Raw genomic sequence first — 13,321 nt, 5'->3', positions numbered from 1 at the left:
GCCTGGCCCGGGCGGAGCCGGCGGGTCCCGCGGCCGCATGAGCCGTGCGCGGGGGGCGCTGTGCCGGGCCTGCCTCGCGCTGGCCGCGGCCCTGGCCGCGCTGCTGCTGCTGCCGCTGCCGCTGCCCCGCGCGCCGGCCCCGGCCCCGACCCCGGGCCCCGGCCCGCGCGCGCCCCCCGCCCGACTCGCCACCGCCCCCCGCTTGCGGCCGGACGACGTCTTCATCGCGGTCAAGACCACCCAGAAGAACCACGGGCCACGCCTCGGGCTGCTGCTGCGCACCTGGATCTCCCGGGCCCGCCAGCAGGTGGGCGTCGCCCCTGGATCCCCGCCCTCGGGACCCCCATCCCTGGGATCACCCCGCCCAGGATCCCGACCCAGGGCCGCAGCCACCCGCGACCCCGGGCACCCCTGTCCCCGCAAGGACCTCCCCCCCCAGCCCGCGACTTGACACCCCATCCTCAGGACTCGCTACCCACTGCTGTGTCCCCAGAGGGAGGGCCAGACCCTCGCTCTGAGTCTGTGGGGACCCAGGACCCACCCCCTGCTGCCCCTTCCCATGCTCCAGACGTGGGTGGGTTCGCTCAGCCGACACTGGACTGAGACCCCAAAAACATCCAGTGGGAGCACCAGGAGGTGCTGCGGATCGCCCTCCCCTCTCCCCCAGCCCAACCCCAACCTGGCCATCTCTGCAACCCCATCCTTGTCCACCTGGGGCCTCACAGGTTGTCTCTCCGCAGACATTCATCTTCACCGATGGGGATGACCCTGAGCTACAGCTCCAGGGAGGTGAGTGCCCTCCCCAGCCCAGCCCTGCCAGCGTGCCCAAGGGCCCCTCACGTGTGTGCTCTGGCCCAGCGGCACCTGTCTCCCTGCTGGGTGCAGAGGTCCGGGAGTTAAGTCACTCGGCTGGTAGAGAACAGAGCCAGGACACCCGCCTGCCACCAGCCCAGCACCCAGGGACCCACCCTGCCAGCCACGATGTACCCACGGGCAGGCGTCCCAGGGCATCAGGCTGGAGCCACGTTCCCTGAAGGCACTCCAGCGAGGAGCCATCCCTTCCTGGCAGTCACACACGGGCTCTCGACCCCAGAGTGGCTTTGCACTCATGGGATTCCGAGTGGTCACCACCTGTCTGGGCCTCAGGGGTCAGCCACAAGGTCAGCAAGTGAGGCCAGGCCAGGGCTGTCGTCAGACCCGGCCTGGGGCCTTTGATCGGGACGAGATGGCGAGGCCGGCTTGGACATCCACGTTTCGCCCTGATCTCTGCGGGGTGGGCTGGCGGCAGGCCTCACCCTGACCCTCAGGCTTCCCCGTTTCTCCAACCTGCCAGGCAGCCACGTAATCAACACCAACTGCTCAGCCGTGCACACCCGTCAGGCGCTGTGCTGTAAGATGGCAGTGGAGTACGACAAGTTCATCGAGTCCGGACGCAAGTGTGTGGTGGCCGTGCCCCTGTGTCCCCTTGGAGAGCCCGGGGCTGAGGCTGGGCCCGCGCACCCGGGCCAGGGGGGCGGAGGCCCCCAACTGTGCCAGCCCCTCACTCGTGAGAGTTCCCCCACTGCCCCCAGGTGGTTCTGCCATGTGGATGACGACAACTACGTGAACCCCGAAGGCCTGCTCCAGCTGCTGTCCGCTTTCTCGCCCAGCCAAGATGTCTACCTGGGGCGGCCCAGCCTCGACCACCCCATTGAGGCCGCCGAGAGAGTCCAGGGAGGCGGCACTGTGAGTCCTGGGCCTGACGGCGACAGCTGAGAGAGGGGGGAGGTCTGCTGGGGAAAGGCTGGGGGGCCGGTGTCTGACCCACCCAGGGGGTCACTGCAAGAGCTCGGGCAAGCAAGGAGGTGCGGTGGGAGGAGCTGGGGCGCCGGGCGACTGGGGTGCAGAAGCTCTCGTGTGCCCCGGGGCACTTTTGCCACTCGTGTGGGCAGTTCAAGGACGACACCCTGACTGGTATCCTTCTCCTCCTCAGGTGACCACTGTCAAGTTCTGGTTCGCTACCGGTGGGGCCGGGTTCTGCCTGAGCAGAGGGCTCGCTCTGAAGATGAGCCCCTGGGCCAGGTGAGCGGAGGGCACAGGGGTGCCGGGAGGCCCGAGGTGCTGGTGCTGAGGCCCGAGGGGGCCCTGACCAGCTCCCCCCGGCCCCCTGCCAGCCTGGGCAGCTTCATGAGCACTGCTGAGCGGGTGCGGCTGCCGGACGACTGCACGGTGGGCTACATCGTGGAGGGGCTGCTGGGTGCTCGCCTGCTGCCCAGCTCACTCTTCCACTCCCACCTGGAGAACCTGCAGAGGCTGCCGCCTGACGCCGTGCTGCAGCAGGTACGGCCCGCTGGGTGCTCCCGGCGCCCTCACCACGGGGGCCTTGCCCGCGACCAGGGCTCTGGAGGGTTTCCCAGCACCGCAGCGAAGTTGCTGCAGACCCGCGTTTGGCCTGCCGGGCCCCGGGGCCTCGGGTGTGCTGGCTCGTTTGGAAGGGACAGCCGCTGTGCCCTCCCCAGCGGACGGGCCCACGGCAGCAGGCGCCAGCCCAGGCGGCGAGTGCCGTCGCAGACCGGGCCGGAGGAAGGGCCAGGTGGCTTGAGCAGGGCTGCCCCCGCACGTGCACCAGCCACCCTCCTGAGCCGGATGCCAGCCTCGTCTTCTGCGTGAGCCTCACCTCTCAGCGCAGTCACCCCTCCGTGCTGTTCGCGAGCCCGCCCTGGGGGGACCGGGAAGCCAGGGCAGGGCAGCCGCTCCTGGCTGGACTCCTGGGGCGGGAAGGGCTCGTCCCGGGACAGTGACCTGCCCCCTCCCCTCGTCCAGGTCACCTTGAGCTACGGGGGTCCTGAGAACCCACGTAACGTGGTGAATGTGGCAGGAGGCTTCAGCCTGCAGCAGGATCCCACTCGGTGAGTGGGCAGTGGGGAGGGGCTCTGTCGCCACCCACACCCCCACCCCCGGCAGACCTGACCACCCTGTCCCCTTCCCAGGTTTAAGTCTGTCCACTGCCTTCTCTACCCGGACACAGACTGGTGTCCCGTGCACAAGCAGAGTGACCTCGTCTCTCGGTGACCCTCGATTCCTAATCCATGGAGCAGGAACTATGCTGACCCCTCCTGGCCTTGGCTCTCTCAGGTGGTCACGGCCACATCCAGGGCCACAGCCACATGTGGGCGCCGTGCAGGCCTCCCCCAGATCCCCTGGCGGGCCAGGTGACCAGGGGTCCAGGCTGTGCCACGTGCGGGCGGCCCCGGAAAGTGGGAAGGGGAGACACTGCCCCTCCCCCCAGCCCAGCCCTGAAGGCTTGCTCCCACGGGAAGGGGCCTGGGAGGAGGCTGGCCTTGGCACCCAGGGCTCCGTCCTGCCCTCCTCCCCGGGCTGGAGAGGGGGTTCCAGGACAGGGTCACATGTGGGACCCTTCATCTGACCACAGGCCAGCGTGGAGGCTTTTCTTGCAGGTCCCTGGGGGAATGCCCTCCACACACCAGGCTCAGTGCCCAGCGAGGGCACCGTGGTCTCAGGGCGGCTGCAGTAAGGACTCTGGCCGTGCTTGGGGCACAGCTTACTTCTTGCCAGGGCATCTCCATCCGGAGGCCATTTCCTCCGAGGGGGGGCTCTTGGCCGAGGCCTTATTTCTGCACTCTGACTCCCCACGTAGTACTTTTCCTCCCCTCCCCTCCCCCCAAGCCCGGCCAAGTCCAGAAAGCAGGAGCCTCTTGTCTGGGGTCCGTCTGCAGCACGGCAGCCCCTCCCCAGCAGATGACACCCCCGACTGTGCCTTTTCTGGAGGAGAGAGTGGAACCAGGAGCTGGCACTTCCGTTCCAGCCCCTTGCTGTGCCGTTGCCATAAGTGAATAAAGGCTTGATCTTCACTTTCCGTTTGGCTTGTGTTGGCTTAACGGACCAGCAAGGCACCTGGGGGCTGAGGCTCAGCCCCAGAGGGACCACGCGGCCTCCAGCTGCTGCCCCCAGGAGGCTCCACCCCAGGCAGTCCTGCCGGCCAAGCCTGAGGCTGCCCTCGGGACTCTGAACCAAGCGTCTGGTGAGGGCTTGGGGGAGGGGTCCCGCAGGGAATGACGAACAGGTCACACGGCTGCCTGTTCCGCCTGCTTTCTCGGCACACTGTGGACACACAGACATGTAAGCAGTCGTGTACGTGGGCGTATGTGGGTGTGCACGCGTGTGCGTGGCTGCGTACACGAGTATACAGGGTGAGCACATGTGTGCGTGGCTGTATACGGATGAGTGTGTGCATACACAGGAAGGAGTGTGCGTGACCGTACGTGGGTGCGTGTGCACGTGAGTGTGAATGGCTGTGTGTGTGCATGTGCACATGGTGTAGAACCACGCAGGTGTGTGCAGCTGTGTGTGATTCGTTGGGACATGGCCAGGGAGGAAAGCGCACCCTAAGGACAGAGTCAAATGTCATGGGTTTCAGAACCTGGGGCTGCCGGGGAGGGGCCCCAGGCTTCACTCTGTCAGGGCTGGAGAACTGGGAGGGTCTGAACAAGAGGTGGGACTGATGAATTTCAGTGAGCCCAAAACCGCCCCCCCCCCCCGGGGACAGCGACACCACCAAACAGCAGCTTTCTTTTTTTCACTGTTTATTCTGAGCGAGATGGTGCAAGCGGGGGAGGGGCAGAGAGCGAGAGGGAGAGAGGACCCCAAGCAGGCTCCTCGATGTCAGCGCAGAACTGGGGGATCGTGACCTGAGCCAGGCCCCCAGGCCCCCCACAAAGCATGTGTTATAATGGACACACAGTAGATGTATAATCAGAAAAAGTTCTGCTCTCTCTCTCTCTGTCCCAAAAATAAATAAACGTTGAAAAAAAAAATTAAAAAAAATAAATAAATAAAGGGGCGCCTGGGTGGCGCAGTCGGTTAAGCGTCCGACTTCAGCCAGGTCACGATCTTGCAGTCCGTGAGTTCGAGCCCCGCGTCAGGCTCTGGGCTGATGGCTCAGAGCCTGGAGCCTGTTTCCGATTCTGTGTCTCCCTCTCTCTCTGCCCCTCCCCCGTTCATGCTCTGTCTCTCTCTGTCCCAAAAATAAACGTTGAAAAAAAAATTTTTTTTTAAAAAAAGAAAAAGTTCAAATTTTGTAAATTTCGGAGTGTGTGGGGAGCGGCTGCCGACGGGGTGCGGGCCTTCTCGGGACAATGAGCACACGCGTTGGCAGATTCTGTGTTTGAAAGGTTGCTCGGTTCGTGACCTTTGGAATCCCCAAATCAGCGCTTGCTTCCCTGGTCATTTGAAGACGTGAATAATGACCGAGTCGCCAGATTTGCGCGTGCCCGGCTGAGGTCCAGCCAGGCGAGGCCCCAGGATGGAGACAGCCTCGGTGCAGAGGCTGGCGAGCGGCTCCGGCCAGGCGCACCGGCTGTGAATCCCCGCTCCGGCACCTGTTGGCGGAGTGACAAGTTCACCTGAGGCTTCTGAACCTCATTTTCTCTTCTGTAAAATAGAATCCGCCAGTAGGAGTTGTTTTTCTGATTCACAGGGCTACCTACCACCTATGTAACGTGTGCCCGCAGGCACATTGCCCGTGTGTGCATGCATGTGCCCCTGAGTGCGTGCACTTCCTCTAAGAACAGTGGCTCAGTATTAGCTAACTCTGTATTTGTGGCGACTCCATCCCACCGTGCATAATGGGGATTAACCTTCTTCTGGGATTAGACAGCGGGAGTGGTTACACAACTCTGCAAATATAATGAACACTGCTGAATTGTACGCTTCAAAACCATAGACTTTTTTAAAATGCTTATTTATTTTTGAGGGAGAGGGTGTGAGGGAGGAGCAGAAAGAGGGGGACAGAGGACCCAAAGCAGGCTCTGTGCCGACAGCAGCCAGCCCGAGGCAGGGCTCAAACTCACAAACCACAAGATCACAACCCGGGCCAAAGTCAGACGCTCAACCGGCTGAGTCACCCAGGTGCCCCAAACCGTACACCTTTTGATACAAATGATATCTCAATAAAGATGTTATTTAGAAAGTGAGCCAGTAAGATTCAAAATCAGAACAGCCCATATGTATTACGTAATTTCGATGTATTAACAAAAACATGCCCACAAGGAAATATCCAGGATCAGGTGGTTTCATTGGTGAGTTCTACCAAACATTCAAGGAAGGAGTAACATCAATATCACGCAAAGTCTTCCGGAAAACCGAGAAGAAGGGGATGTTTTCCCTCATTTTGTGAGGCCAGTATGACTCTGGCACCAAAATCAGACAAACGCGGCCCAAAAACATTAATCGGCTGAGTCTAAAGTCTATGTGTTAACGCTCAGCATGTGGATCCACAAAGCAATCTGGGAACAGGACAAAGTGGAAGGACTCACACAGCCTGACTTCAAGACCCAGGGTGGAGCCACAGAATCGAGACAGCGTGGCCCTGGCGCAGGTGGACAGGCGGCCTCAGAAGGCGCGGAGCGAAGCCCAGACACGGATGCTCCTGTGCACCGTCGTAAGGTTTCCAACGCGGTCCCCAGAGCAGTCCGATGGGGACAAGGCTTCTCAACAACAAGTGCTAGAATTAGATTATTTGTGGCTTTTACTTAAAAAAACAAGAAGCCATCATGGAGCATCGGTCAGGACGGGCTCGGCGCCGGGCAGAAATGACTGCACGCTGACCGTGCGTCTGTCCACACCACGCGGGAATTGTGCGAGTCAGGACCCGGCCCCTCACCCCTGGGCCCGGCAGCTGTGGTTTCCGAGCGGCCCAGCATCGGCTGGAACGGTGGCAGAGACAAGAGCGATGAGATGCCCGACGCGCCCACCAGGGGCCCAGAAGGGACACACATTCCTTTGCCCGCGTGCCACTGGCCTGAAGTCACACGGGAGCGTGGAGAAGTGCGGGCCTGGTGGGTACCGATTACCGGTGACGCCGAGCGTGCCGAGGCCGGTCGCATTCCTACCGAGCACTTGTGGCTGTGAGAGGAACACTCCGGCTTTCAGCCAGCACGTGCCAGTGCGTCTGCAGCTGGGAGTCCTCCCGACAATCAGGAGATCACGACCCGAGCCAAGTGGAAATCAAGACTCGGACGCTCAACCAACTGAGCCACCCAGGCGCCCCATAACGTTTTGAACATGTTTGTAATACCTGCTTTAAAGTCTTGTTTGATAGGGGGGCCTGGGGGGCTCAGTGGGTAGAGCATCTGACTCTTGATTTCAACTCAGGTCATGATCCCCTGGTTCATGGGATCGAGCCCTGTGTCGGGTTCTGCACTGGCAGCATGGAGCCTGCTTGGGGTTTTCTCTCTCCCTCGCTTTCCCTCTGCCCCTCCCCCACTTGCATTCACTCTCTCTCTCTCTCTCTCAAAATAAATAAACTTTTTAAAAGTTTTTAAAAAATAAACTCTTGTTTGGTAAATCAAGATAGTCTTTTTTTAACTGGCTGCTTTTTCCTTGCCTGTGGATAATATTTTCCTGTTTCTTTTCACTTCTTTTTCTTTAAAAAAAAAATTTTATTTTTTGAGTGATGTCTACACCCAAAGTAGGGCTCGAGCTCATAATCCCAAGATCAAGAGTTGCATGCCCCTCTCACAGAGCCAGCCAGGCGCCCGTTTCTTTTCATTTCTAGAAAATTTTCACGTGTACTGGACATTGCAGATGATATGCCATAGAAAGTCTGGATTTTGGGGCGCCTGGGTGGCTCGGTCGGTTAAGCATCTGACTTCGGCTCAGGTCATGATCTCACGGTCCGTGAGTTCGAGCCCCGCGTCGGGCTCTGTGCTGACAGCTCAGAGCCTGGAGCCTGTTTCAGATTCTGTGTCTCCCTCTCTCTCTGCTCCTCCCCTGTTCATGCTCTGTCTCTCTCTGTCTCAAAAATAAACAAACGTTAAAAAAAATTTCTAAAAAAAAGAAAGTCTGGATTTTGTTATCTTCCTCTGAAGAGTGTTGATGTTTGTTCTGGTAGACAGTTTAATTAGTTTAATTACTGACTAATCATTTTAAACTCGTCTAGTTTTGGTTTTGTGCTTTATTAGGGTTATCTGTGCAAAACTTATGGTGTTTCCCCAGGGCCTCTGACTTAGTGGGATTCGGTCTCCAAACTGTCACCCCTGTACATTTTATTAGGGCTTCAGAGAGAGAAGAGTAAGCTTGCCTCTAGTGGCCCTGACTCATAAGGATCAGACTTTCCAGGTCTTAGGTGGATGCCCAGGGAGTGAACGAGGTGTTGAGAAGCTGTGTCTACTCTGGCTGGGCCAGAGTTCCCAGGTCCCCAACACTGGTCCACAACTACTCCTCTGTCTGTCTTTAACCCCTCTTGGGTAATCTTACCCTGCACACGTACAGCCCTATCCTCGGCCGTGGTCTAGAAGGGAACCAGACAGAGACCACCCACAGACCTCTGGGTGCAGCCTCCTCCTCTCTAACGCCAGGCCTGAAGATCCCAGCCCCTTCAATTGCCTCAAATCCTGATCTGCTTCCTCTGCTTGGCAGGATCATATGTTCTTCTTGGATTCTGGCTCCCTGCCCCTCAGGTGGAGGTGCTACCCCAGGCAGAGCATCCGTGGGTCTAATCTTAGGGGTTGCTATCCACCGGGGACGGAAGTCTTGTGCTGCCTATTATCCACTTCCGGAAAACAACCACTGGGCATATTTCGTCAGGCTCCACAGTTATTTACAGTGGGAAGGGTAGGCTGGAAACCTGTTAAAACATCACCAATGGAGGGGCGCCTGAGTGCCTCAGTCGGTTAAGCAACCGACTCTTGGTTTCGGCTCAGGTCATGACCTCATGGTTTTGTGAGTGTGAGCCCCGTGTTGGGCTCTGTGCTGACAGCACGGAGCCTGCTTGGGATTCTCTCTCTGCCTCTCTCTCTGCCCCTCCCCAACTCGTGCTCTCTAAACCAATCAATCACCCCTGGAGGCAAATGTCTGTGGTTGTTTGGGCCCACATTTTTAGCTCATGGAGAGGACAGTGTGTTGTAAATCTCAGTCTGTTTTTCACCTATTCTACTCTGATCCGAGGGGCGAGTTATAGCTGTTCTTGAGGAAGCACTAGCTGGTGGAGGGTCTGCTGGGGCCTAAGAGACAGAAATTCACCTAAGCTGGGCCAGCTCCCAAGGGGGGGGGGGGGTCGTCGGACTCCCCAGGGACACCATCACGTTGGGGGAAGGGACCATCCTCTCCATGCACTGAGCAAGGCCGCAGGATGGAGAACCCAGTGCCTGCTGGCGGGAACCTTGATGCCCCTCCCGAGCTCGGCATCCCTCGTCCTAATCCTGGGAGTAGCCAGGATGGCTTTTCCCAGGAGCATTGCCTTACACTCACCCTGGCAGAGAGCCCTTGTGCCTCCGGCAAACCCGCCAGAACTCTCCCCTACTGGAAAGAGCTTAGTCTCTTGGCAAAGGAGACCCGCGGCCAGGGCTCCCCATCTGCACCTTACACATTATGCTATCATCCTGTCATAGTGGGGGGAGCAGGGGTCCTCAGGCCTTTTCCCACCGGAGAAGCTGCCAGCAGTCTGAAGGCAGGCAGTGTCCCCAGGACCCAGAAGCCTCCAGGGAATGGACCCCTGCCCAATAACCCTGACACCCAAGGTCTCCCTCTTATTCTCCAAAGCCCTGGTGCCAGGCTGTGAAAGAATCCGCTTCCGGGAGAGGGGAGACCCTCCACCCCAGGAGCGGGGTCGGGGCTTTCGGGAGACGGCAGGTGCAGGCAGCGGTGGGAAGGCCGGAGAAGTCCCGAACCTCAGCTGTGATCGTTGCCTCCATGCCCAGCTGACTCGGCCAGTGCCACTGGCTGAGCGTGGCCCCTCCCCAGGTGTCCATCACTCTCCCTCTAAGGCTCCGGGCCCCAGCGACGTGGTGAGGACTGGCCACGGTGGGTGAAGATAAGAACAAGCCCACACAGGAAAGCTGGTGGGCTCGTCGATTGGCTTCTCGGGCTGTGGTTCGTGGCTCACACTCCAACTCGGGGCGGTGCATCCCATGTGGCCCGACGGAGGGTGCCGGCTCCAAGGCCCTCAAAGGAAACCTTGCAGGAACCCTTTCTCTATGGTGCCCACGAGCGTGAACACCTTTCCACAGGGGGGTGCTTGAGGCAGGAAAGGCCTGGCACTGAGCCCACAGACACCCCCAGAGGCAAAGCCTCCCTCAAACTGAGTTCCTGGGGTGACCTGAGCCCTGGATCCCACTCCCTGCTGGGAGCACAGAGGCCCAGGGGGAGAGATCTGACCTGGGTTCCCCCTGCAGTCGGCGTGGGACCGTCACCCCTGCCGGCTGCCGGCCACACAGACCTTCACGCCCAGAGATGATGGGGTCCTGGAGGTCTTAGGTCTTTTCTGTCCCCTCGGCATCCAGAAGAAAACAAAATGCGCTGTTGAGGCGGCCCTCGGCTTCCGCCCCAGTGAGGCGAGCATCCCCAGTCTTACCTCTGGGTGTATTCAAAGGCTCCAAGACCAGGCTGAGCTCCTGGCCCAGGTGCAAATCTGGCTTAGCAGCGTCCCCGGGAGGCACCTGACCCAGAGCCGGTCAGAACAGCCAACGTGCCTTGGCCCGTCCTCCCCGGAGACCGGCCTGTGTGACCGGCCATGGGGAGTGCCAGAGTGGACCCTAAACACAGTGACAGGATGTGGCTAAGCCTGACTCCTGGCTCAGCCCGGCGTCATGGATGAACCTCCGTCCCTCTGGCCAGACGTGAGCACACACGAGTGCTCCCGCACGTGTGCCTGTGTGCGCACACACGTGTCCGTGTGTGTCCCCATGTGAGTGCCCGAGCACACGTGCTCACATTCACATGTGGTGGTGCATGTGTGCACACACGACCAGTGAGGGAGGAGTGGTGGCCTGTGTCCAGTGACCTGGACAGGTTTTCTCCCCCTCCCAGCTTTCTCTCAGCTGCGCCTGCCTCTTGCCTCCTCCGGAAGCCCCCTCGTGCTGCCTTCAGCCTGATGCTGCTCTGGGTGGTTTGTGTTTTGTTAATCTCCACTTACAGGTTCGGGGGCCCTATGTCCAGGACAGGTCACCGTCGACAGTGCTGTCCTGATAACTGTCCTATTGACTGTGACACAGTACTGCCCCCAGTCTCGGACGCGGGCCAGCTGTGGAGGCAGAGGTCTCTCCTGTGGTCATCTTGTACGTGCCCGTGCCTGTCCTTCCCTCCCAACTTGGCCACAAGCGTCCCGTGCCGGCACCCACAGCCTGTGCCCTTTGCAGCCACAAGCTGGCAGTCCCTTGTCTTAGGATGTGCCATCCATTCACTCATTCATCGTTCCTTCGCTCCACAGTGTAGCGCTAGGGGAATAATGGCGGAGCACCCTGTCGTGCTGGGGTCCTGCCTGTCGCAAGTCACAGAGTGGATGCGGTGGGGGTGGAAGCCACAGCGGGGGTGCGGGGACCCAGAGGGACGGCCCTCAGAGAAGCTGATGTGCCAGCTTGGCTTCCTGGGCCCACATTTGAGAAGGTGGACGGAGCAGCTGCGGCGAGTGGGGAGAGAGCCCGGGCCTCTACCGGCCGACGTGGCTGGGAGCCAGCGAGAGTGCGGGTGACCCGGCCTCGGGCAGAGGGAAATGGGGGCACAGGCAGATCAAGAACTCCTCCTGAAGTAGAACCAGCGGGTCCTGGTGGGCGGCAGGTGGCCAGTGGCGCCGAGGAAAGGTCTGGAACAAATGCAGGCTCTGGGCTGAGCCGTGGGTGACGACGGGGCTGTGGCTCTGGCTCTAGGGGAGGGCCGGGTCCCACAGCAGGAGGCTGCCACTTGCTCAGCGTGACCAGCACAAGAGCACCTGCACTCCCCCCCCCGCCCCGTGGCACTGAAATGCCCTTTGGGAGACAGCCTTGGTTTCTAAGCACTGTGTCCACATTCTGCAGGTATAGAGACCGTGCCCGTCCGCACCTCCCAGCCATGGAATTTTCCAGGCCCTCCCAACGAAAAACCTTCCAGCCCAGACAGCAGGGTGGGATCCGGACTGTGGGCGGCCTCCTTACAGGCCTGTCTGGTGCCCGAGCCTCCCAGAGGCCTCCATACCCTTCCTGAGCACAGCCTAGAGCCCAGCCTTTTCTGTGGGCCTCGCAGGGGCTGGCCCTTCGGTGGGAAGTCCCTTCCCCCCACCGGGAGCCCACCTGTCCCTGATCCGAGCCAGCTCTGACTCAGTTCCGCCCCACCCCGCTCAAGCGTCCTCTTTGCAGCTCAAGTGGCGAGGTCTGGTTTCAGGCAGGTCTACTCAAGGGTGCTCTCCTCAAAGTCAACTAAAACCTCCCTCCCTCTTGAGGACCTCAAGGACAGAGCCTCAAGCCCAGAGTCCTGGGAACGACCTTTGTCCAGCTGCAGCCAGGCTTTTCATGTGGTGCCCCTGGGCACCCGAGGCCTCTCCCTGCCCTCCCCCCACCCCGCCCCATCTCACAGCACCTGCTGCGTGATCCAGACGAAGTCCTCCTCCCAGGCCCTCTCACCACAGGAAGAGACAGAGGTAGAGCTTGGGCAGGGGTCGGGGGGAGCTTCCCACTGTCTCCTCCCCTCAGAGTCCTGACATGTGACAACGCACGCAAAACACTGCCAGCCAGGGAGGCTTGCCTGAGCCCTTGGTGTGCAGGGTTTTTACTGCGACTTCATTACCGCCTGTGTGGCAGGCCGACCTTTAGACCCCAGCCGTCCCCAGAGGCCGGGCCTGATACTACATCTCCTGAAGCCCCCCCCCCCCCCCCCCCCCCCCCCGCACAAGTCGCACCTGAGACCACCCCGTGGCCAAGGCCTCCAGGCGAGCCAAGACATGCCTGGCAGGCGGGACCCTGCAGAGGCCTGGAGGTCGCGTCCCAGGAGCAGAGGCGAGGGTGGACCTCTCTGGGCCGTGAATTCTCCACCACCCGCAATACTAGAGGCCTGGCGTTTTGCCAAGCAGGTGGGCGCCCGCTCCTCGCCCCGGCCCCGGGTGGGGGCTCCCTGCACGGGCGCCCCCGCCACAGCCTGGGTCACACCCTTCTTGTGGCCCGTTTCATTGTCCCCGTCCCCGGTGGGTCCGCCAGAGCACAGGCCGGCTTGCGGTGGGTGGGTGGTCACACTGTCCGTGACCTTCCTCTCGGAGACTCCGATGAGCCCGTGTCGGGCACCAGGGCAGATGTGAGGGCCCCTGGCAAACCTTTGCTCCACAGCCCTGCTCCGGGCATGGACGCCCCTTCCGCTGTTGCTCTGGGGTGCAAGTGCCCTCACCCTCTTGACTCAGGGCCGGATCCCTGGGAAGACAGCCTCCGCGGTCTGCCCGAGGAGAGAAGGGAGAGGGCAGAGGCCCGAGGCCAGAAGCCAGAGGGCAGAGGCAGGCCCCGGAGGGCTGATTTGGTGAGCTGAAGAACTCAGAATCTCAGGGGTAGAAAACAGTCAGTAAAGCAGGTGTGGGGGCAAGTATATG

General features: G+C 60.6%; 1 protein-coding gene across 2 annotated transcripts; it reads left to right on the top strand.

Annotated features, from left to right (window-relative positions):
- The first annotated feature begins 2 nt into the window (after positions 1–2).
- Positions 3–3,851, top strand: RFNG (RFNG O-fucosylpeptide 3-beta-N-acetylglucosaminyltransferase). 2 transcript variants are annotated; one of them, XR_006589443.1, is made up of 8 exons: positions 3–307; positions 741–789; positions 1,334–1,436; positions 1,572–1,725; positions 1,973–2,061; positions 2,154–2,319; positions 2,499–2,888; positions 2,970–3,035. XR_006589443.1 is itself a non-coding variant. In XM_006940701.5 (8 exons), exons 1-8 carry the CDS (start codon positions 38–40, stop codon positions 3,049–3,051), a joined length of 999 nt encoding a protein of 332 aa, XP_006940763.4. In that variant the 5' UTR covers positions 12–37; the 3' UTR covers positions 3,052–3,851. The 2 variants fall into 2 exon arrangements, 1 of the variants encoding a protein (XP_006940763.4); XM_006940701.5 differs by having other exon boundaries at positions 12–307; positions 2,803–2,888; positions 2,970–3,851.
- Positions 3,852–13,321: the final 9,470 nt, after the last annotated feature.

Source organism: Felis catus, chromosome E1 (assembly GCF_018350175.1).
Source record: "Felis catus isolate Fca126 chromosome E1, F.catus_Fca126_mat1.0, whole genome shotgun sequence".
Lineage (NCBI taxonomy): Eukaryota > Metazoa > Chordata > Mammalia > Carnivora > Felidae > Felis > Felis catus.
Note: the sequence above shows the minus strand (reverse complement) of the source record. Positions and strands in the feature narration are given on the sequence as shown.

Excerpts from the sequence above, each read along its gene's own strand:
- RFNG (XM_006940701.5), top strand. The coding sequence starts at position 38 with ATGAGCCGTGCGCGGGGGGCGCTGTGCCGGGCCTGCCTCGCGCTGGCC. Across the intron at positions 790-1,333 it reads TGAGCTACAGCTCCAGGGAG|GCAGCCACGTAATCAACACC; the intron begins GTGAGTGCCCTC and ends CCAACCTGCCAG. Across the intron at positions 1,437-1,571 it reads TTCATCGAGTCCGGACGCAA|GTGGTTCTGCCATGTGGATG; the intron begins GTGTGTGGTGGC and ends CACTGCCCCCAG.